Source organism: Dermacentor albipictus, chromosome 1 (genome assembly GCF_038994185.2).
Source record: "Dermacentor albipictus isolate Rhodes 1998 colony chromosome 1, USDA_Dalb.pri_finalv2, whole genome shotgun sequence".
Lineage (NCBI taxonomy): Eukaryota > Metazoa > Arthropoda > Arachnida > Ixodida > Ixodidae > Dermacentor > Dermacentor albipictus.
The window spans coordinates 435,181,393-435,199,621 of NC_091821.1; the positions used below are offsets into that span (position 1 = coordinate 435,181,393).

General features: G+C 48.9%; 2 protein-coding genes and 1 long non-coding RNA gene across 4 annotated transcripts in view; 1 reads left to right on the top strand and 2 right to left on the bottom strand.

The window, feature by feature from the left end:
* LOC135908150 (uncharacterized) overlaps nucleotides 1–18,229 on the bottom strand; it is a 171,365-nt gene that overhangs the window by 67,243 nt on the left and 85,893 nt on the right. The window contains exon 1 of one of the 2 annotated variants that reach the window (XM_065439911.1): nucleotides 16,369–16,506. The exons of the other annotated variant lie outside the window; for it this stretch is intronic. The gene's annotated coding sequence lies outside the window, so the exon portion shown is untranslated. Of the gene's footprint in view, nucleotides 1–16,368; nucleotides 16,507–18,229 lie in introns of those variants that run through there. 2 annotated transcript variants of the gene reach the window in all.
* Nucleotides 10,534–15,300, bottom strand: LOC135908137 (uncharacterized). The gene has a single exon (XM_065439902.2). The coding sequence runs from the start codon at nucleotides 15,261–15,263 to the stop codon at nucleotides 14,118–14,120; it is 1,146 nt and encodes a 381-aa protein (XP_065295974.1). The 5' UTR covers nucleotides 15,264–15,300; the 3' UTR covers nucleotides 10,534–14,117.
* On the top strand, nucleotides 16,434–16,824 carry LOC135908167 (uncharacterized). Its single transcript, XR_010566231.2, has 2 exons — nucleotides 16,434–16,550; nucleotides 16,672–16,824. It is a non-coding gene; the product is annotated as an uncharacterized lncRNA (long non-coding RNA).

The window sequence follows — 18,229 nt, forward strand, 5'->3', positions numbered from 1 at the left end:
GAACATTATTTTCAAAGCTGTTGACACACCATGTTTGTTCGTAGATTGAAGTGTCAGTTACTCTGCAGAAAAGAAAAAAAAATCGATTTAGCACACCTGCCTCTACAGCATACGAAATGACTCTCAACATTATCGATGCTGACAGTTGCGCCGAAAGACGGATGAAGTGCAATTAAAACGTGTCTTTCTGTTCGGTTTCACTTGAACGGCAGAAAAAAGAAATGCTGAAAAAGGAACCGGTAATCTTGGCAAGGAACTCGTAGGCCTCGATAGCAGCCGAGCGTGCAAGCACTGGCGACAAGTAGCATTCAGGAGTCGGCAAAAATAGCATTGCGTGATTGTGTACGCGCAAGATTGCAAAAAATCCGGCTGGAGGGACTAGAATTACTTTTGCGAATGCGTCCGATGAAGCAGGACTATACGCCAGGATGTTTTCAAGAAGATCTATTCTGGGAAATAAGAACAGGTTTTAGCACCCCTCTGCCATTTTCGATGAGCACTCTTGTCAAGAAATGCAAATACATTTACTACAACCATTTCTTCAAAGCGAAAGCTACTATACGATCGGAAGCTGAACCTACGCCTTGTGAGCGAACGTCTGAATGAAGGTTAGCGTATGTTTATTTTTTTTTCATAATAACATGTCATTTGTACCAGCCAAATGCGACAACGTGCGTGGAACAAGTAAATACATTCGGTTGCCTTTCAAGGGCCCGAAGACTGGACCCTCTGAAATGGGGGAAACTAATTGAAAATCTGAAGTATAACTTGCAAAAACAATGTCACGTTGTCAAAGCATTACTTTGAATAAATATAGTAGTACTTGTAGTCGTAGTAGTGCAAAAGAATAAAAATAAGCAATAACACATAAGCGGTACATCCAAGTCCCTCGCATACCTTGCTTAAGTTTAGGCCTTTTGGTCTTACTCCTTCTGGTCATCAGGATTGAGCCCTTAGGATGTGTTTCACGTTGTGTGTGATTTCATGCAAGGTACAGAGCGCTTTTCATATACATCCGTATTTATCTTATGATACACATTATCTTTCTTCTAAATTTCTTCCACTCTAAAGCGTTCAATGAGCCTTTTGTTTTCTTCTATTTCTTTTGAATGTAATCATACATACAAACGACATTGGACACACACACACACACATACACACACACATGTACTTATATATATAGCGCAACCGACGGTCGTCTGCTCCGGACCTCCGTCAGTTGCGCTTCGCTCCTCGAAGGGGCAGGACGTGTGTCGAATGAGCTCTTGAACAAGACTTTGCAGTGTAGGGAACGTTGTTTAAATCAATGGATCCGGAACCTCAAACAGGTGCAACTTAATGCTAACGCATTTCTATGCCACTTACCGCTAAATCACCAGTGAAAATTTAATCCTAGTTTTACCTCCTCAATTTAATTTTCATAAAGTCACTATCTGGGCGTACAACCGGCCGATTCTTGCTGCATAAACCACTGTGGGTGCGTGTTTGAATTATCATCGTCATCGTCATCATCATCATGATTGTGATCGTATTCAGAAGAAGTGCAGAAGCGGAAGCAGTGCAAGAGGAATTGGTTGAAAAGGAAGTTGCACATTGGGAGCAGCAGATGCAGGCAAAAAGTGGTTTAGCGGCAAAATAAGGATGTTATGTATGAGAGGGAAGGTAGTGCGATAGATTTTTCAATGCTAGTACAGCTCATCGCACTTCTTTTTTTTTTACTTCAACTTTCAGCTGACGTTAGTTGTGAGTGCCCCATGTCTTGTCTGGCATGTGTTTCGACAAATGCGCAGCGTGGATTCATAGCCGATACCAAAAACGGTGGACGCTTCTTTTTGCTTCCTTTCCCTAACAAAGGGAAGCACATTGTGACAAAATCTGGAACAGCACGCTTACCAAAAACGTTGCCCCCTCCCACTAGTCGGATACATTATATGGTGGCGCTTCGCCATTTAGCCTATGTTTGTGAAAGAAAGAAAGAAAGAAAGAAAGAAAGAAAGAAAGAAAGAAAGAAAGAAAGAAAGAAAGAAAGAAAGAAAGAAAGAAAGAAAGAAAAAAAACTGCTGCGCTTTAACTGCAGCGGCCGCGAATCGACTGCTATGTAGTGGTGTGAGAAGGCGAGCAGCGCGCGGAAGCGGACGGCCTGGGCACTATTTCCTCTCTTCCTTTCTTTCCTTCCTTCTTTATTTCTTTCACTGCATCCTCGTTTCTGTTGTACAGGGCGACCTCGCTGAGCGCACTGAGCTCAAATCCCCTCCCCCACATAAATCAAAGTGGAGACCGGCTCTCTTTCAAGAAGCGGAGGCTGTATAGCCCTCCTTTTAGCGGCGCTGCTCCATCGCGATGCCATTACATCGACGCACCAGATCTGTTGGAGTCATGTTTTTTCGGTTGGTGGTGGCGTTCCACCCGGCTATTTACAAGCACACACACAAAACGCCCGAAAGGAACGCATTTACGCAGCGGAGTCTCGGCCGATGTCTTCCGCTTTCCGCGCTTAATGCCCTTCTGCCCATTTCTCTCTCTCCCTCTCTCTCTCTCTCTCCATTACACAACAAAACTGGGTACGCTCGTTTTGAATGTGTGCGTGCGAACGCGTCTGCGCGCGCGCGCACGCTCGTGTGTTTGTGCCCGCGTGAGGGGGCTTTGAATTTAATAGCATGTTTTCGCCTCTGCTGTACGCGCAATGCTCAGAATTGCGTCTGTAATTAACGGCCGCGGATGAACTTCCTCGCGCGCGAGTCACGTGTAAACAGGCATGACAAAAAAAGAAAAGAAAAAAGGAGCGACACGCTGGCCAGTCGTTCTTACGGTAGTGATAATTTTAATGGCGGAACGTTAGGCTGTAGTCCAGGAACCAGCAGGCTTGACCAATTTCCCCGCGGCACTCAATTCATTCACTGCGACAGCAGCAGGCTATACCACGGTGAACACCGTTACCGTGTGGATGTTCCCTAGAAAATACTTGGTGTTGAAGTTGAGCTGTGTGCGCGGTGAGCGTGACGTCGTCATCGTACGCTGTACAGCGTGACCCGCTGTAGACTGAGAAATACACGCGCACTCGTAACACGTGCACCTCTCATAGCTCGCGTTTGCGCAACAAACCCCGCGCAAATTACGGATCTTCGAGGTTAATTGCGCAATAGCCTCGACAGCGCTCCGTGCTCCAAATTCAGCATTGCAGAAGGGGCCGCAGTTCGATTCCACGTGGGCGGAGTAGTTTCATTTTAAATGTTTGCCACATGAGGAAGCCGAGGACGAGGACGTGCCCGGAAGACGACACGACGCTTATATGACGGCAGTAGGCGTAAATGAAAGGACAGACGGACATAAGAAACCATGCACCTTCGAGCTCGTAACAGCCGCCGCAGTAGAAAGAGAGTGAGAGAGAGAATAACTTTGGGGATGCTGCACGTTGAATGCAACATTGAATGCAAGCCGAAGAAAGAGCGGTTTTCGCTAGCTACCTTTTCCATTGAGCTGCTTGGTCGTATAGATCGAATGACGTATACAGTGACGTTCAGTATTTGCTGCAACAAGGATGCCCCTTGTCGAAGGTGCCCCGAGGTTGCACGGCTGCGTGGGCATTAAAAAAATGTTTAAATAATAATTCTTCCATTTCTTTTTTGTATACATAGGTGCCGCCGTGCTGTCTGGGAGCCCTCTCGACCACGGGCGCCGTGTTGCAGCTCATATTGAACACGTCTGCATCTCCTGCGCGCGTACGATTGGACGAATTATTGTTTGACGTACATCCCGTCTTTTTTTTTCCTTCTTCATTATTATTTTAGGTTCTTCTTGTATTGCGCACGTTTTTATCATTCGCTTTTCAGACGCTCATTCGAGAATCCCATACACTACAACTGATAGGCACAAAGTGTTTGCTCTTTGATAATGCTTCTTACTTTTGTTTTGTAAATGCACAAAATAGTTACATGCGACTCATCACAGCCCTGTCGCTGAAAATAAGTACGCTATCTCACAAAAAACCTATACGGAGTCAACGCTTTTCCCAAGGTACAACACTAAAGAGCTTATGTGCATACGTGCCAAATTAAAAAAAATATATATGTGCCAAATAAAACAAAAAGACTGCCAAAAAATTGTTCGCTCGTAACTGTACCGTTGGCCACTGGCCGGCCACGTTCGCTAATAATCTGTCCAGCAGTATGATTTACTGGCGTCTATAATCACAAACCATCCTAGAATTAGATATATTTCTTTAACCGGCCCAAGGTGTCTGAAAGAAAATACGATCATGGCATGACGATCGAAAGCGGGAAACAAATTAACGCACATGGTGTACCTAGCGCGCTTCGTAAATAAAGAAGAAGGAAAGTGTGCGCCAAATATAATGCTGACAAGTACAAATATAACACAGTGAGGAAAACAAATGCAATATAATAAGAAACACAAATATAACGCTGAGAAAATAGAGGGATGGAAGTTTAAGGCGACGAGCAGCGGGTTACCTGTTCAAACAATGTTCATCAAATGCAGCTATGCTGGCACTCCTGAAAAATAATGACAACGTGATTTATGATGGGCCCCGCAGAGTTCTAAACGTATGAACACGAGTGGTGACGCAGAGCCTGCTGGCATAAATTTTCGGGCATGACTCCACGAAAAAAAAAAATGAAAGAAAGAAAAATAGAAAACTAAAAAAAACGAAGCGTCACCTGTGCTGCAGCAGCGGCGCGAAACAATGCGTGGTGAAGAAAGTAATTAGAAATTGTCGTCCGTAATTACTCATCTGCTGGGGCCGTGTCATCTCGAGCCCGCTTCCAATTAGCTCGGGCCTCGAGACAGAAGGAGCGCGCCACTCTATTACGCTGCGTGTCCCCAGTGTGTACGGGTGCCCGAACTGCCAAGCACCGTTCCGTCAGATTGGGGCTCCACTGCTCGGGGAGCTGCCGTTACTCTGCGACGCTCGCCTCGAAAACAGACGCACCGAAAACAGGCGCACCGCGACACACATCTCTCTTGGCGTTTCGCAATGCGCTCGGCCAAGAGAGCCAGGTTACGCAAGGCCATGACTTATTCGACGGAAATCCGCGGTGCGCCCAGGTTCACCGCTAATGTTCGTTCCTGCGTGGAAGGGGGACGGACGCGTTCGCACACCCCGCAGCGGTTCCATCTCGGAACGTCTTCATCTCGCAGGGGTCCGCGGGATGTCATCTGCTGCCGGCAGCCAGTTTCTCGTTTGCTCCTTTCGTCGTATATAACTCGCGCCCCCCCTCCCCCCTTCCTTTCTTTCTTTTTCTTTTTCTTTTACGGCTATGTGCGAGGAGCAGCACTTCCTTCTTTCTGCGGCCGCTTACATTACCTTTCTTGTTTCGTCGTTCGTTTCCTGCCAGCCGTTTGCTGGTGACCAGCAAACGGCAGCAAACGGTGCTTGAAATCGCACTGTCGTGTGCAATATCGACACTGCGCGAGTATGTTACTCAAACAAATTTATTACGCTAATTCTCCTCCTCTCTTGGCAATTGTCATCAAGTGTTGACGAGGCTGGAGTGCAGTCCTGGCACCTTAGAGTTTCGTCATGAGGTCTGTCTCGCCGAGGTGACCAAAGCGACAGAGAGAGAGAGAGAGAGAGAAAGAGCAAGGAGAGGAAAGACAGGGACGTCAGCTAGACGAGCGCCCTTTTTGCTACCCTAGACTTAGAGTAAGGGAAATGGAAAATGTAAAGAAGAGAAGAGGTAGAGAGTGAGTACTGAGTGCGCGTGGGGTGATGCACAGGGGCACTGTAAGTGGTCTCTTAAACCGATGCACTTCAAGTAGCGCACCAATCGCTTTTTGCGCCAGTGAGGGGTGTAGCCACGGTCCGAGTACCTTTGGCTCAGAGAACGGCCTCGAGTCTAGTCGGTTTAATGTTGTCCTGAAAGAGAGGCGTTTTATGTCGTAGCCAGGACAGGAGTCACACGAGTCGCACATACGAGTCGCACATTGGGCTCTCGGCCATTCCCATACGATAAAAGTAAGCGTTCGTGAACGCCGCTCCCAACCACAAGCGACACAGCAAGGTTGTTTCGCCACGGGAAAGGCTAGATGGCAGTTGTAGCCGGTGCAAGGGGTCCCGCTTATGCAATCGGCAAGTGAATACACTTGAATTCCAGAAAGCTTGGGACTTTTTGCGTGCAAGCAGGCGAAATTCCCTGGCAGTGTCCGTCTCCGCCAAAGGTATTGGACGCGTGTGGGAGTCTTCATGGATAGACTGGGCAGCCCTGACAGCAAAGTCCTTGCCGATGATGCCACAGTGAGTAGGAATCCACTGAAAGATTATGCTGTGCCGTGTTTACAGAACATGGTGGTGTACTTCCCTGATGTCAGATGTCATCTGCTGGTAAGTTCTGTGATCTAAGGAAGACTTGATACTGTGAAGAGCTGCCTTCGAGTCACAATATATGACCCATTTCTGTGCCGGCTCTTTGGTCACGTAAGTCAAAGAGGCACGGAGAGCAGCAAGTTCTGCCGACGTAGATGTAGACATGTGTGACAATTTGAATCTAACTGTAACTTGCTTAGCTGGAACGACGAATGCGGCAGTTGAGCTGGCAGTGGAGGTCAAGCCGTTGGTATATATGTGTATGCAGTCATGATATGCCTGGTGCAGTACTAGGAGCGTCAGCTGCTTCATAGCTGGCGATGAATAAATGGCCTTCTTTCTAATTCCGGGAATAGCAAAATTCACTTGAGGCTGTCGCAGGCACCACAGGGGAAGTGAAAGCTTCGCCGCCGGTGTATAAGATGACGGTATGTACACTTGATCAGCGCTAATCATTCTTGAAAAGGTCGCTTTAGGTCTCTCGGCTGGTGGCGAAGCTAAGTGATCGTCCGGGATCCTTGACAGATGGCGAATCTGTGCTCTGAGAGAGTCGACAGCTACGTGTGTTTGGATCATATGGTCTCACGCCATGGCAATAGTTGGTGTTGTTGAGGTGCACTGAGGCAGCCCTAAACACATGCGTTGGGCTTGACCTTGTATGCTCTCCAGAGCGCGAATGTTCGTCTTGCACGTGTTTGACCATACTGGTAGACTGTAACGTAGGAGTACGAGGATCAGTACCTTGTGCAGATGTAGCATAGAATGGACTGGTGTATTCCAGATTCTCCCGCATAGAAATTTGAAGGCCTGAGCAATGGCAGTTAACTTCTTCAGATAGACTCAGTGAGGGCTCCAACGAGAGCTTGCGGTCAATGATGACACCCATGAAAGCGATGTGTCTTGACATAGGACATAGCTTGACCGATTATTTAGATGGCGTACAGTGACATTTGTTTGCGCTTAAAACAAAACAATGCGCACTTTTCGGTAGACACACTGAGGCCTTGTTCTCAGAGATGGTAAGTGCATCCAGTAACCGGATGCGCGGATCGTGGTTTTTCATGGGTCGCGTGTACACTCTGCTGGAATGTGAATGATCTGGAGGTGGGCGGTAGCTTTCGTATCTGCGAGAACTGCGCTGTTGAGAGAGCCAGACAGAGCCGCGCTACATGTTCAGTGCCAGCCGATGTTGGACTCTGGCATCTCGTGCATCACCCGTGCGCGAGTATTCGGACAGGTCCTTCCATTTTCTTTGGTCGTTCGTGGACGAGTGTTCATCTTTGCAATTTGTACACTTCGCACAATCAGCTAGCGGTCGCTCAAGCGAAGCTCTGTGGGTTATCCGCTTCCTTTTCAGCGTGGTTATAATATGCGTTGCAGCTGATTTCTTACAACGACGGTTTTCACTCATGCGATTTTTTTCCTTTTTTTAAAAGTTACGAGTGACTCTGTCTTAGGTTGTCCGTGCGCGGCTTGATGTAGCAGTACAACAGACCACCCAGCGAGCCGGTGCGAGCGCCCCAAAACGTAGCGGTGTCCTGCTCTCACGCGACCGCCTTCTGTTCCATGACGTCATTATCACACAGACCTAATGGGAAGCGAAACCAACACAGATTCATAGAAAAACTATTGCAGTAAATTGTCTAGGGCAGTCTGAGGCTTGCCAGCATATCTTTTTCTGGGATTTCGAACGAGGGGCAGAGCATTCATTTATTGCAAAAAGAAAAAGAAATATAAGACGTCGAAAATGTCATGTCAGTTTACTTCCTAAATATGGCGGACCAGACATGTTCGATATTTCCGGGAAGCGCCTTGGAGCTTACCTCGGCGAGCAAACGAGCGAGAAGGTTTTCCTATTAGTGACCAAGATATCGGTTCCCACGAGCCGAAGCTGAAATCTTGAAACTCATAACTCATGATGGGCCGAAAGCGCAGCAGTCATTTAGGTGCACAACTCTCGCCATCTGCGCAGGTAGCCAACCGTGGTTATTTTCCACATTGGACTCAACGTAGAACTCACATCAAGTTATCGACTGGAGAATCTGTTTTCTGCAGGCACAGTCACGCGCTCTCTCACAAGGATGCGCAGGAACAAGCTTGTATTTATGTGCGCTTATCTTTCCTTCGCATAGCAGAGAAGGTCACTGTTTAATGGTGGAAGCGTCTTCGATAAACGTACCGCCTCTATAGGATGGAATCCATAGGCCCTGAAAGTAGACTTGTAGGGGCGGGGGACCGTCGTAAGAAATTTCTCACATAAATAAATGGCCCTGACCCGCGAAAGATAGCCCGACTATCACCTATAGCTACACAGACTATCAGAAACGAAGCTCTTGATTTTCCTTATACGAGCGAAATACTTATAAGTGTACCGCAGCGAAAGAACCGACCTGAAGCGGCATCATACAGATCGAAGCCTCACAGCTCATTCCGAGGCTCGGAATGAGCGCTGCCAGTCGCGCCCGGTGACCTCCTCTTCGCTCCCGACCTCGTCTCCTTATCGGCATTCTCTCCGCTTCTTCTTGTTTTCAGCTTTACTCGCAGTAAGTGCGTGTGACGGCCCGGGAGAAGCGCTGCATGACTCCCCACACTCCAGGGGAGGGGGGGGGGGGCGCAATGTAGGCCGAATTCCTCTGGCACGCTATCTGCGTCCCAAGCTACAGGACGCACAAGATCCGCTACTGGAAAGTATACTCGCAACAAAACAAAGGAAAAGAAGGTGAAGTATTCATTTTGTTCAGGCTAACTTACGGCACTCGTTTCTCTTTTTGAGGCACTAAAACCGATCGTGGGAAATGGAAATTCGGTGTCGAGGTTACGCGGTCACGCCGAAAGGTGCACAATTTGTTGCCTGCAGTGTTTACACTGAGTACCTGTAAAACGTATATATGCTCGGGGACACCGTTACAGTTGAGCGTAATCACCACCCACGGTACAGCCCTGCACCTGCCATCTGTGATTCCGCGCGCTCCGTAACATAGCGTGCGAGAGACGCCGATTTTTAAGGAAGGTCGCCTCCACCGTAGCGTCACTAAACCAAGGGAACGTAATTGGCTGGTGTATCTATAAAATTATCTTTCAGTTGGACAGCGGTGAGAATGCCACTGCATTCTACAGGTGGTCACCGGTTGCAGGGCTGTCTAATACAGATGACCAGCGCGAAAGCCCTCGTTTTCCGGAGGCAAAGTTTGCTATAGTGTCGAGAATGAACCATTGCTGATCCCAACTTCACCATCCCTTTGCTGCGGCGCATGCGTCGTCTGTTTAGCGTCGCTTGATCAGCGCACCGATTCTTAAATATATATAATATTTATATATATAAATAATATATATTAATATATATAATAATAATATATGTATATATATCGTTCTGTCAATATAACGTTTGAAGAATGCAACGGTGAACAGGGGGCACGGTTACTCTTGGGCGGAACAGGCGCAAGGGTGTACGCGTAGGCCGCGCCAACCAGGGTTGCGCAAAGTGCACATATCATGCTGGATATCGTTCTCTGGAGGAAGGTGGCGAATGTGCTTGCTCTTTTTGCTTGCCTAGAAAGATTATTTGTCAACGTTTGGCTGGACATCTTCATGATGGGAAAATGGAGACCTTTCATTGCTGTGAGTATGCGTATAGTGTGCTCTCGTCGCAATAATTTGGACCATATTATTTTTTTCGCGATGAGAATTATTTGACAGAAGCCGCTAAACCAAAATAGCTGAATCTCATTGCTTTTGGGATTGTTGTCGGCTTTACCTGCTCAAACGTCCCTAGCTGTCGTCGTTAGGGAGAGCCCTTCGCCTCCTTAAACGCAACCTCGGTGTTTTGTAATGAAAATGCCGCTTCACTGCCCCAGAGAATGAAGATCTGCCTAGTTATACGTTGAAGGTCCACTAGTGCTCAACCAAGAACTTTCAAAAAAAAGTGCGCAGCCAATCAGCGTGTTACATTGTGGCCATTTACTGGCTCTCCACCATACTCTCTTCCCCTCCTGTTTTTTTTTTATGCGAAGCATATTACGAGAGCTCAACCCAGCTCCTCAGGCGCGGCGGTGTCGCCTTGAAGCCACGTGACACCGTGACGTCACGACAGAGGAGAAGTGGCTTTGGCTCAACTCTTGCAAGACGGGCTGGGTGGGAATCGAACCAGGGTCTCCGGAGTGTGGGACGGAGACGCTACCACTGAGCCACGAGTTTTTTTTTTTTTTTTTCTTTATTGCCGACTTCAACACGTCAGTTTACAAATCAGTCCGCGCGAAGAACACAACACGTATGTTAAAAAAACGTCACCCTCACTTGGGGTTACGTGATGAGATTAAAATTCACGCATGTGTAGCAAAGCTTCCATTCTTGGAAGCCACTCAGGCACTGGGTCTTGTATCTTGTAGCCTTCAATAGCTCTGCTAACAGATTCACAAAAATACTGTCTTATGGGCCTGGCATCAATGTCTGCGAGGCTGGCCGCCATCCTGGATCGCCAAATACTGTGCAGGCCCAATATCATAATCATGTCAAAAGGAATCCCGTCTTCACTCTCAACGGGCAGAAATCTAATTCCGAAAGCATCAACCGGTAAGTCTTTTTTAATCGTGCGTTGGAGAATGTCCCAAAAGAAAAGGGCTCCCCAACAATCTAAGAAAACATGTTCGATAGTTTCCGGCTTCCGGCATATAAAACAATGATTTCCCCAAGGCACAAAGAAACCCTTCGCTTCCAAATACGTCTTGACTTCAAGAGTGTTCGTATGGAGCTTAAAGAAGAAACTTTTAACTCCGCCTGGTACAGTCATTCTTTTCACACGTTTTAGAACTGACAGCCATGGACCTGCACAGTACATCGACCTGTACAACGGTACCGGAAGAAAGACCTCACACAGGTCCTTATAAAGTTTCTTTCGCGACACCACTGACAAATATTCAAACGAAAATCGCACTTGCAAGACGCGACATGCCATGTACACCTCTTTAAGGAAGCCAAAAATGCTCCCTTGCATACTCTCCGAACTAACAACCAAATTTGGCAAAACCCTGCCCAACCTAACCTGACACACAGTTCGCAAAAAGGGGTCAGTCGTGTCACGAAAAAACATAAATCGGTTAACCAACTGGCGCAGATATAGATGGGCCAAACCTAGTCCTCCAGAGCGGACGCGGTGAAACAGATTGGTGCGTCGTGTCCGCTCCCAAGTGCTTCCCCACACAAAAACCGCAAATACACGGTGCAGCTTCTGCACATTGACGCGTGAACAATGAATTGCTTGCAAGACATACCACAGCTTGGTTACAAAAAAAAGGTTACAAATTGTGGCACGCGCGAAAATAGACCAGCTGAAGCCTTTGAGCCTGTCGGCCTTCTCACGCATTTCAGCAACTTGGCCTTTCCAATATGGCTCACTGTCGCGATAATTCTCCAGCGGCACTCCTAAATATTTTACTGGGGTTGCTGTCCAAGTCATATTTGCGAAATTCGTTGGGGTTAAGGGCCAGTCGCCGTGCCAGAACCCCAAACACTTGGCCCAGTTCACAGCACTCCCGCTCACAGAACAAAAGTCTTTCACAATTTGAACCACAACACGAACGCTTTCGTAGTCAGCACAGAATACGGCAATGTCATCAGCATACGCGAGAATGCGGACCTCCGCCGCATGCAAACGAAAACCATGAACGCTGTTGCTTTCAATAACACTCAAACAAAAAGGTTCAATATACAAACAAAAAAGCAGTGGTGACAGGGGGCAACCCTGACGCACAGAGCGTTGCACTTGGATGCGCGCTCCCACCCCCTTATTTACTAACAACCGCGTTGTGCATCCTCTGTACGCCATGGCTACGCCTTGGCGGATGACTGATCCAACATTAACGTGCTCTAAAACAGAGAACAAGAGGTCATGCGGCACCCTGTCGAAGGCTTTCTCTAAATCGAGCTGGAGCATTGCGATGCTTTGATGCAAAGCATCGCAACACTCGAGCACGGACCGGGCTGTGTGTATGTTGGTATATATGGTGCGACCTTTGATACCACAGGTCTGATGTGGTCCCACTAATTCTTGCATCACGGCTTGGAGTCTTTTAGCCAGAATTTTCATGAAGATCTTGTAGTCTACATTAGTCAGGGATATGGGTCGGTAAGCGGTAACCTGTCGCAGTTTAGCTTCATCTTCGCTTTTTGGTATTAAAATTGTATGGGATGTTAAAAATGAAGGGGGAAGCATGTCCTTGTCATAAGCCTCATTAAACAGTGTAGCCAAAACCGGTGCTAAATCATCTTTGAATGCCTTATAAAGCGGTGCTACTAGCCCGTCTGGTCCTGGAGACTTTCCCGGGTTGAGGTCTTCTATGGCTTTCCGCACTTCTTCTGTTGAAATGGGCAGTTCTAGCCGCTCTTTCGTATCATCACTAAGCCGCGGCATTAAAGAGAGGAAACGGGTCTTGAAGTCTTCGGTTCTTACTTTGGTGTAACCAAAGAGCCCGCTGTAGTATTCATAAAAGGCCCTTTCTATATTTCTTTTGTCTACGTAGATTACACCGTTCCACTCTATTTTTGGTATGTCATTCTTGCGGGCGTGCCTTTTTTCCAAGCCGAGAGCACGTTTTGTGGGCATTTCGCCCGCTATCAGCCGCTGTGCCCTCGCCCTCACGATCGCTCCTCGATATCGCTCCGTATCTATTGCCTCTAGTTTCTGCTTGACGGTGCGCATTTCTTCGGTGCAAGTGCCTGGCTGCTTTCCTTCTTGCATTATCAAAAACTTTAGGTCATCTCTCAGCGTGTTTTCCTGCAGCCTTTGCTTTTGCTTTATAGCGCACGATCGTTCAATTGCCATCATTTTCATTGCCTGCTTAAATCTTTCCCATTTCGCTCCCAGAAGTTCGTTGTCCTCCATTGGCAGTTCATGTATCGCCGACGTAACGCGATCCACGAAGATATCGTCGTTTAGAAGCTTCTCATTAAGTTTCCAGTTTTCCCACACAAATTTGCTTTTCTTTCCTTGTCTTTTACCTACATGGAATACAACAAGACAATGGTCACTGAACGGCACTGGTTGTACGCTGTATTCGCTGCAGTACGGTATCAGTTCAACAGATACGTACGCCCGATCCAGACGCGCGTGACTCGTTCCTTGGTAATGGGTAAACCGAACGCCAGAACCACATCCGAGACAATCGCCAACATCCTCTAGATGACAGCGGTCAATTATGTCACCCAAACAGGCTGTACTCGCATCTCGATAGGGCGTCGCACTGGTTTTGTCGCGTGCCCTGCTTACGCAGTTGAAATCGCCAATTAAGACGAGCAGACGGTCTGTGTCACAATGGTTGCCGACTGTCTCAAAAAGGTTTCGCCTCTCTGCCATGTTAGTGTGTGCGTAAATACAGATAATACGCAATTCCACACCAGCAAGTGTGATGTCACAGACAATCCATCGACCGAAAACGCAAGTCTCGACTCTTTCCACAATCGCTCCCAGAGACTGGCGAATCAACAGCATGCAACCTGCCGAGGCACCCACGGCATGAGACACGCAAACATCATACCGACTACTGAACGAGAGCGCCATTCTGTCGGTCTGGTCTTGACTCTCGATTTTGGTTTCTTGTATCGCTACGATATCCAATTCCTGCTCAGTCACGAGTCTCAGCAGCTGATTTTGCCTTCTCCTGGATGAAAGACCCCTGACATTAAGCGTGGCTACTACGAGGTGTCTTTCAAATGCCGCCATCGTTAAGCAAGACCAGGCCGCCAGTACGGCGCTTACCTTCATGCGCACAACGCCGCGCCGTGCAGTGCCGTCCCTCCATTATTAGGTCTTCGGGTTGTCGTCGCGAGGAAGCGACGACGATCGTTGCCCGCCGGTGACACGCTGCTTTTTCCCTTCACCTACGCCCCACCGGCGGTCTAGGAGACGCAGTCGTTGCTCCTGGCTCATTGCACTGACATCGTCGTGGCGTCGTTTCGCAGCCGCAGGGTCAGACTCCATGGGTTCCTCGTTGCTTTTTTCAGAAGGGCGTGGTATATCTTGCGATGAATTGGTATCCATGCTCGTGGTTGCCGACTTGGGGGTGCTGGGCGCTGACTCACGAGTCCCTGGCATGGCGCCTTCCTTTTCATCGCTCAGCGCTGCGGCCGATTGGCTCTCGACCACTGGGTTGGAGGCAGCTTGCTCAGCTTCATCCTCGTCCATGTGCAGCTCACTATTATCGCCGAATGTTCCTCGAGTCGCGGCGCGGGCGTATGACTTCGTGCATTCAGCCTCTTCATGCCCGAAGGCGTGGCACTCGCTGCACTTGGGCACCTTGCAGTCCCGCCTAATGTGGCCTGTGTTGCGGCAGCGGAGACATATCGGCGCACGCCCGGGCACGACGACTAATACTGTCCCGTTCCCGATACGCAGCTGATGGGGTATGCGCTCGAGGCTTGCACCTTCTCGAAGAACCAGCCGCACAACACGAGTAGTCGAGTCGGCGTTTACAAACCCGCCGGTCTTCCATCTATCGCTCGAAACTTCTTTCACTTCGCCGTACTCGGCGAACGCCCGCCTCAGAGTTTCGTTGCTGACGTTGAAGGCACACCAATGCACCTTCAGCCGCACTTCCTGCCTTTCAGGGTCAAAGACAACGCAAGTCTTCCCTTTAACAACAATATGCCCTATGTCGAGCAACTTTTTCTTGGCTTCTTCACTACGGAAGTTGACTAACCAGACGTGCGACATCTGGTACGCTCCGATACCGCCCACCTGTTCAATGACGCCGGCTTCTGTCATCGGCTGGCGGAAATCTTCTATCCTGTAAGGCCTTCCAGCGGTGTCGCAGTGAAGAACAACCATTGTTTTCAGTCCTTCTCCGGTTGGCAGCGGCGGCAGTACAATCCTGTAATCTTTCAGGCCGTCCAAAAACGATGTTCCGCGGCCAGAATCGGCCGTTATCACAGCTCGCGAAGAGCCAGCCATCCTGCGTCCTTTCACGACCGTGGCCGGAAGCAGAATGAGCCACGAGTACGCTTTGAAGCATCGAGCCACGAGTACGATGCTTCAAAGCGGTACAAAAGCGCCTCTAGTGAATGCGCTGTTGCCTTAGAAACGAGCTGTTTCTAAGGCGTGCGTCTCTTGCTCAGGCGCACATTTCGTTGCCGCGCCGAACGCTGCTTTGCTCGACGCTCACCGCGTCCAATGCGGGGCGCGTAGTCGCTGCCCTGTAGCCCATTGTCTTACACCCCTTGGCGGGTCGACGGGAACGCTGTCGCGTTCCACTCTTGAAGGCGAAGCAGAGTAACGCATGAGTTGTTTCTTCGTCTAGCCGAACCAAATATAGCCAAGCAACAGCAGTTCACCAGGCTAAACAGTGGTTCAACAACTAAAATAAATGCTAGTATGCTTCGCATCCTGGGCTTAACCTTACCTAAGCCACAGCCATTTTTTTCGTAGTCAAATTGCATTGTCCGAGTGGTGCAAGATATATTCCCGAGCAACGTGGATGCCTGCCGCTTGCCGTGCCAAGAATCTGAAGCATATTCGAGCACCCCGCCTCCACCGCATACTTTCAGTGCGCAGTGCACTCTGGGCGCGCCCCCGTGTAGTTACATAATAACACACCACTCAGCGGGGGGGGGGGGGGGGGGCGAAAGTGGGGAGGGAGTCAACGAGACCGCGTCTTCCGCGAAGAAGCCCCGGGCGTCTCCGTTCGCGCCTCGATCTGGCGCTGCGCGTTTCATTCCAGAGAGGCGCGCGTCGCATGCAAGACCCTCGGCTGAGCATCGCTTCCTTGCCGGTCGCGAGCGAGCACCACGAGCGGCGTCACTGCGGTAAGGGTGAGGGCGAAACAGAGAACGAGAAAGAGAAAGGGGGGAGGGCACGCGTACCTAGTCACCCTGAGAGAGCGAGGGAGTGAGCGAGCGGAGAGAGGTGCTCGAACCTGGCCAGCTCGAGGGTCAGGTGAACGACACCACCACCGTTAGCCCCAGCTCCGCTGCGTGGTGGACGAGAGCGCTGCAGCAGGTAGGCAGAAGGGAAAGGGCGCGGAGACCCTCCTCCTCCTCCTCCTTGACTCGTTTCTTACCTGCCGCTTGCTTGCGGGTGGTTGCAGCTCACCGTCTCGTGTACCGCTATTGCAGTGTCTGCATGCGCGGCGGCTTCCCCGCCCAACTCAACGAGTCTTCCATTTCCTCCGGCGAACCCGCCCGGGGACGATCGGCTGGCGTGCGGGACCCGCATACCGCGGCTGGCGTCCGTCTGTCGGAGGTGCGTGGAATCCCCGCTATATAGGAGCGAAGGTCACGGGCACTGCGTATACGCGATTTGTGTCGCAACATTTGTTATTTTTTGCATCGCTCGATTTCTTTCTACTTTTTTGTTGTTACAGGAGATCGGAATGTGGGCAGGAATTACCGCTCTTGCGAGGAAGCGAGCAGTGCTCCAAAGGAACGCGTAGGATAATCCGTGGCTGTGCCCCCGGTGAAGGTCGCACGGCTTCTTCCCCCGCCAGTGGCAAACATTACCTTCGTTTATTTCTTTATTTTTGTCTTTCTCGGTCATCATATTTCACAGCCCTAGGAATTCGTTTTCCTCTTTCTGTCGGCACTGGCATATTTCAACAACCGTGGCTGTTCTTGTGAGTGCGGGACTGAATTTAGCGGGAACGATGACGTTTAATTACGTTCCTTCTTTTTTTTTCCCGCCCTAGTTTAAATTCGAAGAGTCCTTCATTGTAGCCGTTTGCAAGAGAACTCAGTTCGGAAGTTCGTGGCCATCGCATTAATGAAAACTGAAACACAAAAAGAAACGAACGAAGCCTCTTTGTCTTTGCAATTGGTGGAGACGTTTGGAATACGCAACCCCTCTCCCTCGTTCTTTTTTTCGCTTATATAGTAACGAATCTAGGGAAACAAGTCACTCTCTCTTCGTGACCGGCTACTTACACCGCAGGGGATTGGTTCATTCATATATTTCAATCACCACGTGGCGTGGGTTGTATGTGCGCGTTACAACTCGAGCGTCAACGTTGCGCGAGGCAAACAGAAGAACGTCCCAAACGTAACTGAAAATCGTAGCAAAAAAAAAAAAAAGAAAGGACGAAGAGGAAAGCATTATTTTATACTGCGTTGTTTTCTTCTGTTGTTTTGTAGTGCAAACTAGATGTCCTTAATTTAATCAGATTTTTTGACCAAGCGCTCATAGTGGGTACATGTTGTCACCAGTAGATGAAAACCAAAGTACAGTAAACTGTCTTATACAACAGTGAGAACCTCAGCCGCGGTGCCAGAGGAAGGGTGCATGTAGCGATAACAGACTCTCATACATTTTGCACCCCTATATACTTCTCTCTCCCCCCCTCACACACACACACACACACACACACACACACACACCTTTTCGCTGCAGAACACTTATAGGATTCATAACAACCATTCTCCACAAAATCCAGCATGCCTCGCATTAGGTAGATGTCAACTAGAGTTGAGTGTGCTTGAATATTGTCTGCCGCGCGCGTGTTCGTGCAAAAGGAAAATCATGAAATGACTGCGCGTCAACGACAATGTCCATGCCAACGTTTAAAACCATCAGTTAAGCATAATACGCACGTCTCTGCTAGTAGCATTCGCTTGCTTTGCTCTCTGATAAAACCATGTGTCACGAAATGTCGCACCAGCTACTCACGTACACTTCTCCGCTGTAAGCCGCTATTCCGCAAACGGTAATTCGTTTTCCTCCTCCTCCTCCTCCGCTCTCTCTCTCTCTTATTTGCAGTGGTTGCCGGGCGGCATAACTTCAGAATGAAATGAAATGTATGTAGGCCCGTTTCGTGCAGATACCGGAAAAGTGTTTATACGGGACAAAACTAAACATTTCTATTGGTGGTCTTCACTCTGGCTCTCGTGGCTTCCTTCCACCCTAGTCATGCGACACAAAACAATGTACCC

Excerpts from the sequence above, each read along its gene's own strand:
- LOC135908137 (XM_065439902.2), bottom strand. The coding sequence starts at position 15,263 with ATGGCTGGCTCTTCGCGAGCTGTGATAACGGCCGATTCTGGCCGCGGA.